General features: G+C 37.3%; 1 protein-coding gene across 2 annotated transcripts in view; it reads left to right on the top strand.

Annotated features, from left to right (window-relative positions):
• Positions 1-14,717, top strand: part of LOC311586565 (complement factor H-like) — a 168,165-nt gene that overhangs the window by 17,167 nt on the left and 136,281 nt on the right. For both annotated transcript variants that reach the window (XM_084762632.1, XM_084762631.1), the window contains exons 2-6: positions 3,760-3,945; positions 4,238-4,343; positions 7,571-7,647; positions 9,523-9,714; positions 12,469-12,639. In XM_084762632.1, the coding sequence (XP_084618758.1) occupies positions 3,760-3,945; positions 4,238-4,343; positions 7,571-7,647; positions 9,523-9,714; positions 12,469-12,639 (732 nt within the window). The remainder of the gene's footprint in view (positions 1-3,759; positions 3,946-4,237; positions 4,344-7,570; positions 7,648-9,522; positions 9,715-12,468; positions 12,640-14,717) is intronic.

Raw genomic sequence — 14,717 nt, forward strand, 5'->3', positions numbered from 1 at the left:
GTTGGGCTTTTCATTGTAGTTGTTCTTTTTTAATATTTTTAATATTTGTATTTAAATAATTTATTCAGATTACATCTCAATTGTTATCCTCTAACTTGTAACTTCTTGTACACTCCTCCCTCCCTCTTTCACCTCATTCCTTTCCCCAAGGTCTTTGACAGAAGGTGACCTCCTCCCCCACCATATGATCACAGCCTATCAGGTCACATCCTAGCAGCCTGCTTACCCTTCCTCTGAGTGCCACCAGGCCTCCTCACCAAGGGGAAGTGGTCAAATAGGGGGCACCAGAGTTCATATCAGAGTCAGCCCCTGCTTTCCATACAACTGTGGAGAATGCACTGTCCGTTTGCTAGCTCAGAGGAAGGAGTCCAGGTTTACTGCATGCATTGTCCTTGGTTGGTGCAGTAGTTTGTGTAGGCCCCTCAGGGTCCAGATCGGCCAACCTTGATGTTCTTCTTGTAGGGTTCTGGACCATCTGGGTCCTTCTATTTCCCTACTCTCCCACACTTCTCTCACCTGGAGTCCCAATAGAAAGTCCAAGAGTCTGTCCCAATCCCCTGATGAGGGAAGACTCTCAGAGGACAGCCATGTTTGGCTATTGTACAATTATAAGTGAGTTGTATACCATCTGTATCTTTCTGGGTCTGTGTTAACTCACTCAGGATGATCATTTCTAGTTCTATTCATTTGCCTGCAAATTTCAAGATTTCCTTGTTTTTGATAGCTCAGTAATATTCCATAGTGTAAATGTACCACAGTTTCTTTCTTTCTTTCTTTCTTTCTTTCTTTCTTTCTTCCTTTCTTTCTTTCTTCTTTCCTCCTCCTGCTCCTCCTCCTCCTCCTCCTCCTTCTTTTTTCTTTTTCTTATTCTTTGGTTTTTTGAGACAGGGTTTCTCTGCATAGCCTTGACTATCCTGGACTTGCTTTGTAGACCAGGATGGCCTCGAACTCACAGCAATTCCCCTGTTTCTTTATCCATTCTTTGACTGAGGGAAATCTAGGTTGTTTCCAGATTCTGGCTACTACGAATAAGGCTGCTACGAACATAGTTGAGCAAATGCCCTTGTTGTATGGTGAAGCATCTTTCAGGTATATTCCAAGGAGTGGAATAGCTGGGTCTTGAGGTAGCCCTAAAGACCAGTCACAGAACAGAGACACTACATCTGTTAGAAGAAAAAATGGGAAGAGCCTGGAACTCATTGGAACAAGAGACAACTTCCTGACCAGAACACCAACAGCCTAGGCTCTAAGGTTAACCATTAATAAGTGAGACCTTATGAGGCTGAGAAGTTTCTGAAAGGCAGAAGACATTGTCAGCAGAACAAAAGGACAGCCTACAGGCTGAGAAAAGATCTTCATTAACCCTATATCTGACAAAGGTCTAATATCCAAAATATATAAAAAGCTCAAGAAAGTAACCACCACCAAATCAAATAACCCAATTAAGAAATGGGGCTCAGGGGGACTTCCTCCCCATGTTTTTGCTCATAGGGTATCAAATCTCTTCTTGGTAGCCTGCTATCCTTCCTCTGAGTGCCACCAGGTCTCTCCATTCAGGGGAGTGGTCAAATATGAGGCACCAGAGTACGTGTGAAAGTCAGACCCCACGCTCCACTCAACTGTGGAGAATGTCCTGTCCATTGGCTAGATCTGGGTAGGGGTTTGAAGTTTATGGCCTGTCATAGTCATAGGGGAGGGGAGTAAGGGGAAAATGGGAGGGAGGGAGGGAGGGAGGGAGGGAGGGAGGAATGGGAGGATTTAAGGGAGGGGATAACCATTGAGATGTAATATGAATAAATTAATAAAATTTTTTAAAAAGTAAAATAAAGTAGTGAGACAAAGAAAAAAAGAAATGGGGCTCAGAATTAAACAGAGAATTCTCAATGAAGGAATATTGAATGGCTGAGAGACACTTAAAGAAATGCTCATCGTCTTTAGTCATCAGAGAAATTCAAATCAAAATGGCTCTGAGATTCTATCTTACACCTATCAGAATGGCTAATATAAAAAAACTCAAGTGACAGCACATGCTGACGAGGATGTGGAGGAAGGGGAACAGTCCTTCATTGCTGGTAGGAGTGCAAACTTGTACAACCACTTTGGAAATCAATCTGCAGTTGTTCTAATATGCAGATATTAGGCATTGTATGCAGTCCTTATGAATTTGAGTTGATGTCTTTAATCACATTTGGAAAACTTTGAGGTTTCAGTTGTTAATTCTGTCTATTTTCTAGTCTACTTCTGACCCTCCACTCAGACCTATCCTGTATCTCTTGCTTCTGCACAAAATATTTCTTTTGTTCTGTTATTGTCTATACACTGTTCTCTTTCTACCATATTTGAGCATTTCTATCGCAATTTTTCCCAAGTGGAATACATTTCTTTCTGACTCGACATGACTTCATGCTGTGAGTCATTATTTCTGATACTAATTCAACACTCTAACATAACATATTTTAGAGCCATTTTGTTCTGAGCCCCTTTTAACTCTTTTTGTCTTTTTCGTAAAGTTATTTAATAATGCCTAAATAATTTATTTAAAAGATGTTTTTGCTAATTATCATATCTACATTAGTGTTGATTTAATTTTTTCTCTTCATGTATTTTTCCTTTCTGTATTTCAATTTTCATAAAAGTTCACATACTTTGAATGAAATGAACATAGTGACTAAAATCTGTGCTATTCATTCCCAGAGGAAAAACGTTTCTCTTTCTTATTCCAATCATGAACTTAACTCCACTGTCTCTGGGTTACACCTTTAGTTTGAATTAGCTCACTTCTGGTTTCAAATATCTCCAAGCAAAGGACTTCTTGTGAGTGACCATGTGTATATATGTGTTTAAATGTGAACCTGTTTGAATCCTGTGTATATGTGTTTAAATGTGAACCTGTTTGAATCCTTCTTTCTCTAGCCCAGTAACTACTTTTCTTTGCTGCTGTTCTGAAACCTGATTTAAATTAAACATTGAAAGATATTAAAAATTTCTAATACGTTAATCAAGCCACCAGTTGTAGAGTTTAGGAAGATTTTGTTTTTCTTGTAGGGACTTCTGTGAGGTGATAGGAAAATTAGGAATCTAGTTGAAACTCCAACAGGACAAATAGATTCAGATTCTGCACAAGATTCAGAATCTTTTCAGGCTAGACACACCCTCCAACATGTGTGTCTGATTATCCCTGCCTTACTGCCATTCTCCAATTCTGTAATCCCTAATTATCACTTTATATACAGAATTGAGATATATTACCAGATAAGAAATTCCACAGAGCTCAGGCATGAATGTTAGAGGCTCATCCCACCTAGTTCAGTTTATTAATTCTCATTGCTCCCACAATTTGCCTTTAAGCACTGCTACAAATACCTTCATACCAACTTTTTTCCCTCACTCCATCTATATAGTAGGAACAAAATTCTGTCCTGTCATTTCATACTATTTGAACGTTTAATGTCTTTATATAGTTTCATGTTATCTAGCTTTAATTTAATTTTGTAAGAGGAATTTCACTATTTACAATGCTTATTATCTTTTTTTAAAAATACTATTTAGATTTGCTGCATAAAGAAAATATTTTAAGGACAGTTTTATTGTTTTTACTTTTTTTACAACTTAGAAAATTGCTTATAAATTTTTCATAAGATTGTGCACATACATAGCTGTATGGATCTGTAATTGTATGTTATTAAAAGCAAATAACATAAGCATGCCATCTTTTTAAATAAGTGTTTTAAAATATTGTTTTGTTTGCAATACTTGTAGATTGTAAAGGACCTCCTCCACGAAAAAACACAGAAATTCTGTCAGGTTCTTGGTCTGACCAACCATATCCAGAAGGCACCCAGGCTGTCTACAAATGCCGCCCTGGATATAGAACACTTGGGTCTATTGTAAAAGTTTGCAAGAGAGGAGAATGGGTGGCTTCTAACCCATCCAGAGTGTGCCGGAGTAAGTACTTCATGTTTGTGAACCTTAAGAAAACATTTAGTTTTTAAGGTACTAAATGTTTTACATTGTAGCATTACAAATTATATCACTACTGTAACAAAAATATAGAAAAATAACTTTAAAATGTATTCTACAAAATTTAAAATGGAAGCATGCAGTTACCTTCAACCGTAAAATGTTCTTTGCTGTTTTCAGTTTTCCTTCTACTCAATGATATTCAAATATGCTTTCCTGACTCCTAAATAAGGTGTGGTGGACTGTATACTAATATTATATTTTCTTTTCCTTATAGAAAGGCCATGTGGGCATCCTGGAGATACACCCTTTGGATCATTTAGGCTGACAGTTGGATCTGAATTTGAGTTTGGTGCAAAGGTTGTTTATACCTGTGATGACGGGTATGTTGTCTATACTAAAAGGCTAATCATTGAAACTGTGCATAGGAACTCTACAAATTTGTACTTGAAGGTGTAAAGGAATCTTAATCCAGCAAGATGATTACTCTGGAAAGGGACCACATCCTAAGCCTTAGGTCTGTGTGATCCAGCTGGAATACAGACATGCCCTTAGTATAAACCTTTAATCCCTCTGGCTGGAATTTAGTACACACCATTAATCCCCCCAAAATAACATCTAATTGAGGGGAAAACAAAATAATGAATCAGAAAAAGATTTGACAGAATGAGTCAGACATAGGATGCACCCAACTTTCTCGAGGATAGACTTAAGTGCATGAGAGAGAGAGAGAGAGAGAGAGAGAGAGAGAGAGAGAGAGAGAGAGAGAGAGAGAGAGACAGACAGAGACAGAGACAGAGACAGAGACAGAAATACAGAGAGGTAGAGACAGACAGACAGACAGAAAGAGACAGAGACAGAAACACAGAGAGGCAGAGACAGACAGACAGAGACAGGCAGACAGACAGAGACAGAGAGACATATTTTGGGAGACAGTACAGTAGAGTTCAGGAGGTACAGAACAGTTGTGTCTAGTTTGGTGAAGTCCAGATGAGTGCAGTTAAATGCTTGCAGTTCAGTTTGTGGAGTTCAGAGGCAGTTTTCTAAGCAGAACAATTCAGTGAGAAGTAGAGATAAGCCAGTTTGAATCGGTCAGGTTTGTAGACTTCTGAGTCAGAACAGCTGAGATGTGCCAGCCAGCCAGAGTTTAGAAAGAACTAGAAAGGATGAGCTTACTCAGCAGTAAGTCTTGGAGCCTGAGAACATTCTAGGATTAGATTAGTAGATGGAGGCTGGAAGCTAAGGCCTTCGAGATCTAGGCTGACAGACTAGATTGTACTAGAGGCAAGAAGCTTGCAAGTCTACACCTGGGAATAATTAGAAATGTTCTAGGATCAACCTAAGCCATATAGTCATAAAGCTTGGGTATGACGCTCATCTCATCCCATTACCCAAGGAAATAAAAGCAACAATTACATTAAGGAGATGAAAATTTTCTATGAACATTTAAAAACAAGACATAAATAAAACTGTTATGAAAGCTTTTATTTGAATGCCATGCTAGCTCCATAACACTGAAAAGTGAGTCATGATTGTTCTGGTAGAGTGGTGAATAAGTGAGCGTTATGTTGATATACACAAAAGTCAAACATTCAACTGACAGGTCTCTGCTACAGCTCACTATTGTGCAAAATTATGTGAGATGAGACAATTTTGTATATTAGGAGCCATAGGAATTGTGAAAACACCCACATTATATGGTAAGTCTCCTGAAAATCTTTTATAGTATCTAAAAAAAAAAAAGCAAGGCTTTTACTTACAAATAAAATAAAGAATCTCTTTCTCAAGTGCTATTGTTAACGTTTAAAAGTATGCAAATTGCTCTTATTACATAGGCCCCAAAGGCTAATTTTCCAGAATCTTTGACTCTGCTCTCTGAGCAACCTCTGGTTCCGTGGCTGACGTCATCATCGAGTCCTCAGCTTTCCATTTTATATCATATTTCTCCACTGCCACATAATATTTTTTTAAACTTCGTATGAGAAAGTTAATAACTATAATCTTATTCCAAATAAGTATAAATAGAATTAAGCACTGTGAATGGAATCATTTCAGTTGCCTTTTATTTCTTGATCTGAGGCAAGAAACTGTAACCATTTACACTTTTCAGGCTTTAGAATTAGTTTCAAAACATCCCTAAACTCTAATACTCAATGTTCATAAACTATTATCTCACGCCCATTCCCTCTCTGACAAAAGCAGAAAATTCTCATGAGCATCATGGGATTGGCAGGAGAAATAACTATGACTCACACTTGCAGCCTTTCAAAATAATCCTGGGATACTGCAAGTGCCCACGAGATAGCCATTTCTTGTTTAGTTTCTCCTTGTTAACTACCTGAAGAACTCTAACCCCAACAGTACATTAACCCTAACCTAAAATCTGAGTATATTTTTAAAGTTCAGTTTCTGTGCAATTTTCAACTATCACTGCTGATCTCATTGCACAAAGTGAAGAAGGATTGCCTTGACATGAATTTTTTTAGGCTGTTCCACTGTTCACCTTTGAGTATCTCATCTCAAGCCATCCTTCCTGACCTGGGTTTCACTGTTGTACAGAAAAGGGGAATCAAAACTCATATACCTTGTTCATTTGAATTCCTCAGTCTCAGAGCTTAATATTCACAATTTGTGGAAGAAATTAACTACATATTTTTCTTGGTCCCTGGCTCACTTGAACACATCCTGTCTCTTTTGTCATATATATATATATATATATATGATTTATATATGATTTATTTGATATATATTTGATGTATCAAGTAAACATTGATAGAACCTAACTATTTCAGCAATTTTGTACACTGAGCTTGAATCACCAACAGAAGTCTGTTTGTGAAAGTACTAATATTTATCAGTTAAAATCCTCACACTACATGGGATCAGTAGGTAAAAATAGTTCAAATTAATTCAAATTGAAGACTGTTTTATCTATCTTGAGGAATAGTTGTTTTGTAAGCCAGACATGAAGGCTAAGGATGTTTATTGCATGCCTGTTTTTGTTTTTGTTCTTGTTCTTGTTTTGCCCACCTATTTAGTCCTATGCTTTTGTCTGTATTTTTTTTCTGCTGAGTATATGTTCACTTACATATTATTTACCAGACAATTCGTTCTGAGAAGTCATCTTATTACCCTACATATGAGTGACTTTGAGACAACATTACAAATGTTTTTTCCTTGTTTGGACAACCACTGTATTGTCCTTTCCCCCTCCCCATATAAGCATAGATCCAGTAAGGTTTAGTGTAGACTTTTACAGAATGTCTGAAGGAACTTAGCACAGTGGATGAGTCTCTTCCGTGGATGGAAAGTCCTTACCAGGAACTTTGCTTTTCTGTTGGAAGAGGACATATTCTGCCTCATAAAAGAGCTAGAGTATCACATTTGTAGTCAAATCTTCTATTACTCTACAGTAGGCATGGAGTAAACCCTTAAACTCCAACATCCATGACTAATGGAGTCTGCTGAAGTATTTTCTTCCCATAAAGATTTGGGAGCAAAATGGAAATAATAAAAAGAAAGAGATTTTTAAAAAAATTCTGACTGCAGGATATCCAGGACAGTACATAAAACCACATGTCTCAACCCATCCTTTTGTTTGTGTTTTTAGGTATCAACTGTTAGGTGAGATTGATTACCGTGAATGTGATACAGATGGGTGGACCAATAGTGTTCCCTTATGTGAAGGTAAATAAAAACCTGATTTACATGTATGTCTAAATACCTAAAATATTTTTCACCTTGTATGGACATATTCTAAAAGTTTATACTTAAGTATCTCTTACTTAAACTGTTTTGTAGTTTCTAGGACAAAATAAAACATAATTATTTTGTCACAGTACTGTTTTGTATTTATTAGTTTATTTGTATTTGTTAATTTATTAAGTATACTAAGTCTAGAGGGTGGTGACTTTCTCAGGGCTAGTGTGGATTCTTTGAGGCCTTGGGTTTGACCACCCCATACAACCTCATCAATAAAACTCAAAACTCTCTAGCAGTATAATCCATGTGAACAAAGACCAATACGGATTATTAGAAATACCAAAGCCAATTTTTCTTTCATTTTAGATTTAGAACAGTAGCCATACGTAAAACCATCATTAGCTTATTTTAAAAAATCAGAATTTTAATTGTGTTCATGACGAATGTCACCCCTAAGGATCATCTAGTTACAGGATGTAGGCCCTCAATGTGGTTGAGAATGTGATCGAACATCTATCAGCAATATGCTACTGCGAATGTCTTTCTAAAGCCTTAGTTTTAGCAAAAACAAAAACAACACAAACAAAAACAAAAAAACAAGGCAAGAATTAAGAAAGTAATATCTTATCTTTTACCATTTTATCATATGGTAAGAATGAGAAAATACAGGTCTTGTTTGTGAGTTTTGGGAAAATAATTTAAATCTCTCATCACCATGGAAATAACAAAAGTTCATCTAAATGCTGTCTGTCTCCTTCTGCCGTGGGAAGTAATAAGAGAAAGAAGAGTTGGGGTGGAAGGAGAGAGAAAGAGCATGTGATGGCACTGGATATTCTCATGACTAGAGAGGTACAGAGACTTTTCAGCTAAAGAAAAGAGAAGCAGTTTCATGAAACATCTGCATTAGAATTGTATGAGGTGCTTGGTTTTTTCCTTCTTATTAATTCATTCGTATTACAACTCAATGGTTATCCCATCCCTTGTTTCCTCCCATTCCTCTCTCCCTCCCATTTTCCCCTTACTTCCCTCCCCTATGACTGTTCCTGAGGGGGATTACCTCCCCCTGTATATGCTCATAGGGTATCAAGTCTCTTCTTGGTAACCTGCTATCCTTCCTCTGAGTGCCACCAGGCCTCCCCATCCAGGGGACGTGGTCAAATATGGGGCACCAGAGTTCATGTGAAAGTCAGACCCCACTTTCCACTCAACTGTGGAGAATGTCCTGTCCATAGAGGCGCTTGTTTAAAATTGAGATTTGATGCCCCATATGGCCTGTTGAGTCAGTATATTTTGGGTGATATCATGAGGAAACAGTCCTAGGATGTCCATTATACCCAAATTTTTCTTCAGGAAAAATAAACTTTGAATATCTTCATGGTAGAGCAATTTTAAGTAAAAAAATTTTTTTAGAATATTTTGAACACTGAGGTAGAAAGGAAAGCAAAATTAAGGACAACTTCTCGATCAAAATAAATATTTTAAAATCCACTACTTTTACATCTTATTAGAATGCAATGTTACATTGCTTTGAGGCATCAGTAAAACGTTTGGATTCGATTAGTCCAGAACTCATGTTTCTTAATAATTTAGGAGGCACTTGCTGTCATGAAAACACAACCTATTAGTCAAAGTGACAGTTTGCTCTTACCAGTCCCATGGAAGCAGATAGGCAAACAACTTATGTTTTTTATCATTTATGTTTGCCAGCAGTCATAGTAAAGGTTTCTAGATTTCTGAAGGACTTTCCTCCAGGTTTATCATGCTGCAGGTTTTATTCATATACATGTTTTTATGTAGTTCTGTTGGTAGCGTTCTTTGGTTAACTAGTTCTATTAGTAAAGGTGATGCCTGTATTTTCAGTTGTGAAGTGTTTACCAGTGACAGAACCAGAGAATGGAAGAATTATAAGTGATGCGGCAGAACCAGGCCAGGAATATTATTTTGGGCAGGTGGTGCGATTTGAGTGCAACCCAGGCTTCAAGATCGAAGGACAAAAAGAAATGCACTGCTCGGATAATGGCCGTTGGAGCAATGAAAAGCCAAGATGTGTGGGTAAGGTGCACATATTATTTCAACGGTTTTAGCTATTCTTATGAAATATATACATTTCTTTTTAAAAATCATATTTCTAATTAAAATAAAATTGCATCACTCTAATGCTTATTTAGCATGACTGTTTCACTGTAATTGCAGGAGTTTTGTTTGTTTGTTTGTTTGTTTGTGTGTTTGCATAAACACTATTATTTTACCTTCAGGACAACTATAAACACCATGTGCTCTTATAGTCAGTCTCTTTAGTTGAAATAGCCACATGATTATGGTGGCTTAATTATTTGGTTATGATGTAAACAAAGGCTACTTCCTGATGCTACTACTCGCAGTATAACCTCAGCATTTCTGTTGTGAGTGGTGAAACAGACTTCTAGAGCAAAATTTTATACAAAGTTTTTGGAAGCTAAAGGCAAATTGTATGTTCACAATCCTGCCTCATGATGGCATTCTGATTTTAATTAACATTGTTAGGAAGTGAAGTCTCTATATATGCCTATATGTACATATATACGTGTGTGTATATATGTTTCTGTTGCCTGTTGCAAGTTTTAATTTTTAAATCATTATAATTTTAACTAATATTGTTAGGATGTGATATATATCTATATATAGATATATATCATACAATACATACATATATACATACACAAGTTTACCATAAGTTTTACATATCAGAATTGAATCCACTAAATAAACCTTTGACTTATGGCAAATTGGTATAATAATTTTTTTTTTAATTTTTTGCTTGCTTGCTTGCTTGCTTGCTTACTTGCTTCCTTCCTTCCTTCCTTCCTCCTCCTCCTCTTCCTTCTCCTCCTCCTCCTCCTTTTATCTTCTCTTTTCAGGCAGCCTATCACAATATAGAAGTGGATGGCCTGAACTTGATTCATAGTCCATAAAGCTTCTATCTAAGACTAATTTTCCTGAAGCTGCCCCATGAGTGTTAAATTACTGGTATGTGGCACCATGTCTGTGCTATATTTATTTTTTATATTACCTAACATCTCCAATATTTCACCACTTTTTAGCATTTTCTACATTACACTAAAAAGATAGTGTTGTCTTCTTTTTACGTTTTATTTCCTTTCTGAGATTATAATGGTATCTTTTCCTTCTCTTAGGACTGACCATTTGGTGATAACAGCTTTTTTTTTTTAACAACACTGATTCTTCATGAAAATGATGGCATACCAATATGCATATTCAGTATGGGATATTCTTTACTCATTGAAGTTTCATAGGTATTCTTACATGGCTATAGCTAATAGTCTGTGGCAAATGAAACCAAGGAAACTTTTTTCTCTGAGCTTAGTTTTAAAGTGAGGATGAGGTATTTATAGATGAAAATAAGAAGAGAAGGCATAGCAGTCCTCAGAAGGCCATGTGGAGAAAGGCAGAAAGAAAGCAAGGTGTCTCTGGCAGGATGATGTCCTGAGCCTCATCAGATGCTCACAGAAGTCCCACTTTTAAGATACTGTTGCATAACTTTATTACCCCATTACCATGGAGATTAGAGCAAACATCTCTTCACTTCAGATAGGCAACTGACAGCAGATCTAAGTAAGGATACCACCAAAGTTCACCTTGCTGGACTGAATCGCTAGACTTACAGGAGTAGAAATGACTCAAAGACAGCTGCATCATCAAAAGCCCACCCCAGTATGGATGAAGGACAACAAAGGTTGGAAGCATGGAGCACTCTGCACAACTTGAAAGATCAATAGGTTGGAGGGTGTCTCTTTCAGGCAGCTCACGTGGTCTGAGGGCCTTGTAGGTAGCTCAGCTGATCCAAAAGTATTTCGCAGCAGCAGTCACTACCACTTACATATGCGTGGGAGAGAGAGGTCTAGTCAACATAATCCATTTCAAGGACTTGTAAAGCTTTTAAATTCTTTGCTTCCTAAGCTAAATGAGATTTGTTAAAGGATGGGATGTTTTGCTTACCTTTAGAGCAGTGGGTCTCAACCTGGGGGTAGTAAACCCTGTGAAAAGTTCTTTCAACCCCAAGAAGGGTCACGACCTGTAATGCTCATTTTATATAACTCAGCTCTTCTTCAGACTGACTGGGGAGAAGATGAAACACTTCAATTTGACCATTTTAAACTTTCTGTAGTTATAAACAAGGAAAAACAGATTTAAATGGTGGGAGAAAAGGCTTCAAGATATCCGTTTCTAGTGCCATAGCTCCAGAGTAGTGTATTTGAAAGAACTGAGTTAAAAATTGTATGCAGGACTTTTGAAGGTTTCTCTTCTTGGCTTCTTTCTTTTCTCTTTTGACAAAAAATTTTCATGTATAGTGAAGGCACCAAAGATGACGCTTGTGACATTTCAAGGATCAAATGAAAAGTGACTTTAATAGATTACTTTGAAAAAGTGCTGTCTTAAAAGTTACTGCCAATAATCAGAAGATGTATTACTTTTTCAATGAATATATTAACCCACAAGCCTGTGTATATTTCCATTTTCACAAGAATTTTGGGATTGTTATAGGCTGCCACTTATTTCAGGAGCCTAATTAATCATCATGTTAAATATAATTAATGATATGCTTTTAACTTCTTCGGATAAATAAATATTTGAAACAGCAGACACATGGTCAAGAATGTAGCCAGATCAAAACAAATTTGTTTGGTGGATAGTTTTTGCTGATTGATCTAATGAGAGCAAAACTGTTATTTTTTTTTTTTAAAAATATGATTTGCTCAGCATGTTTCTTTCCATGGTAAACATTGACAACTACTCTCTTGCATTTAGGAATTTCTTGCACACGGCCAGAAGTTGAACATGGACGTGCTATATCTAAAAACCAAGTTTTCAAGGAAAATGAAAGATATCAATATGCATGCAACCCAGGTTATGTATACCGAGAAAGAGGGGATGCCATCTGCACAGCCTCTGGATGGAGCCCTCAGCCTTTCTGTGAAGGTGAAGTTATTGTTATTTTCTATGTCTTCTATTGTTTAAGAAGAAGGCCAGCGAATGGAAAAGGGGCATGTCCACACAGGTCCATGTTTAGCTGATGGCATTGATGCCAACCTTCTGTTTTCACGATATGTATGGATCCTAATCAGAGAAGCTATATCTGCAGTAGTCCTCTGGCATGAAACTGCTGCCATATATTTAACTCCAGGTGTCCTCCTCTAAGTAGACAATTTATCCACCAAAAAATATCAAACTATACCTTGTAAAGTAAGTATTCTATGTAAGGTCCGTTTCCAGTGCTAGGAGGAACTCTTCAAACAATTATTCCAGCTTCGACTGAATTCAGTACAAAACACAGAACTGAGCTCCATTATATGTTACTTATGTGTGGGTGGCATGACATGACCACTTTACAGAAGCCTAATGCTTCCATGGTTTTATTATCCACTCAGTCACCTAATTAAAAACTCTTCCTCGGAATATTTTTTTTCAAACTGGGAAAATATGCATGATTCCCCAATGTACTACAGCACATCCTAGGGTTGTTTCTTTTTTAACAATTATAGAGAGGAGAGGAGAGGGAAGGAAAAAAGGAGGAAGGGAAAGAGGGAGGTAGAGGTCTAAAGGAAGAAAAGTATGGAGGGAGGGCAAGAAGGGGACAGAGAATCTACAATAAATTTTCTTTTTAAACATCTCTCAAACAAAATTACAAGTCAAACATTAAATGTTAAAGACTGTGTTCATGAGGGTCTTTTTCATCATGTAAAGAGTTGACCGAGGGCACGCTCGCCAGAAAGTCAGTAAGAATACAATGATATAAATAAAGAGGCCTGCGTTCTAGCTCATGCTGGCATGCAAATCTCCTACAATGGGCTTAGCTTTATTGAGGGAAGATACATATTCCTGAATGAAAGGTAGTTTCTTATTAATTAAAGTATTGCACCATTGTATGCCTCAGCTGATACGTTGTTAGCACCGCTTTTGTTTTTCTGGAGCAGAGAAAGAGCTTACCTGTGTTGATTGATGTACATTTATCTCCAGACCATGGAACCTTAATCTCTCTGACATCATATAAGTGAAAACACCCTTTATTGCAGCTACCTTTACAAAAAGTGTGGAAATCCCCTAAGTCTAAAATTCAAACAAGATTATATAATACAAAATAAATAAACTTCTTTCCAGCTGGTCGTAACCAGATCAAGATTTTAGCCCAATTTCTCAGAACATTTAGCTCTGTAGCATATAGCAGACAGGCTGTAACAGCAAGTAGGAATATTGAAAAATACCATAATTTTCTGAATATTAATTTTGACAAAAATCTGTCTCCTGTACAGAATAGATTTTGTAAAATTGACTTTTCCATGCAAGACAACTAAACTTGAAGCATTACATTCCAAATGTCTCTACTAATGAGGAAAAGGTACCATGTAGTTGAATAATTAACTGTATATATTAATCATCATTCATCAAGCAAGTGCTTATGTCTGGGGCTTAGGACAATCTCCAGAAGTTTTTTCCCCCTCATATTTTTTATTTAATCAGTTTACAGCCCCTTCCCTCCTTTCCTCCCAGTTCAAAATTTAACTCACTGCTCCCCCTTATCCTCTACTCCTCAAATACAGGGGAGGCCACCAAGGGGTACTACTTATCCAGGTATCTCAAGTCAAAGTAGTGCTAAGTGCATCGTTAACCACTGAGGCTTGACAGGCAGGTCAGTTAGGGGAAAATATTCCAAAATAAGATAACAGAGTTAGAGACATCCCCTTCTTCCCATTGTTAGGAGACCCATGTATGATGTATAGGGGATCTAGGTCTGGCCCATGGCTGCTGCTTGGCTGATGGTTCAGTCTCTGTGAGCCCCCATGGGCCCAGGTTAGTTTGCTCTGTAGGTCTTCTTGTGGCGTCCTTGACCCCTCCATCTCCCTGTATCCTTCCTCCTATTCATCCACATAACTCCACGTGCTCTTCCTATTGTTTGTGGGTCTCTACATCTGTTTCCATCAGCTGGTGGGTGAAATCTCTCAGAAGTCAGTTATGCTAGGCAAGCATAGCAGAGTATCATTAACTGTGACATGGATTGG

The sequence above is a fragment of the Acomys minous genome (genome assembly GCF_964271855.1).
Source record: "Acomys minous genome assembly, chromosome: 1".
In the NCBI taxonomy this organism is placed as follows: Eukaryota; Metazoa; Chordata; class Mammalia; order Rodentia; family Muridae; genus Acomys; species Acomys minous.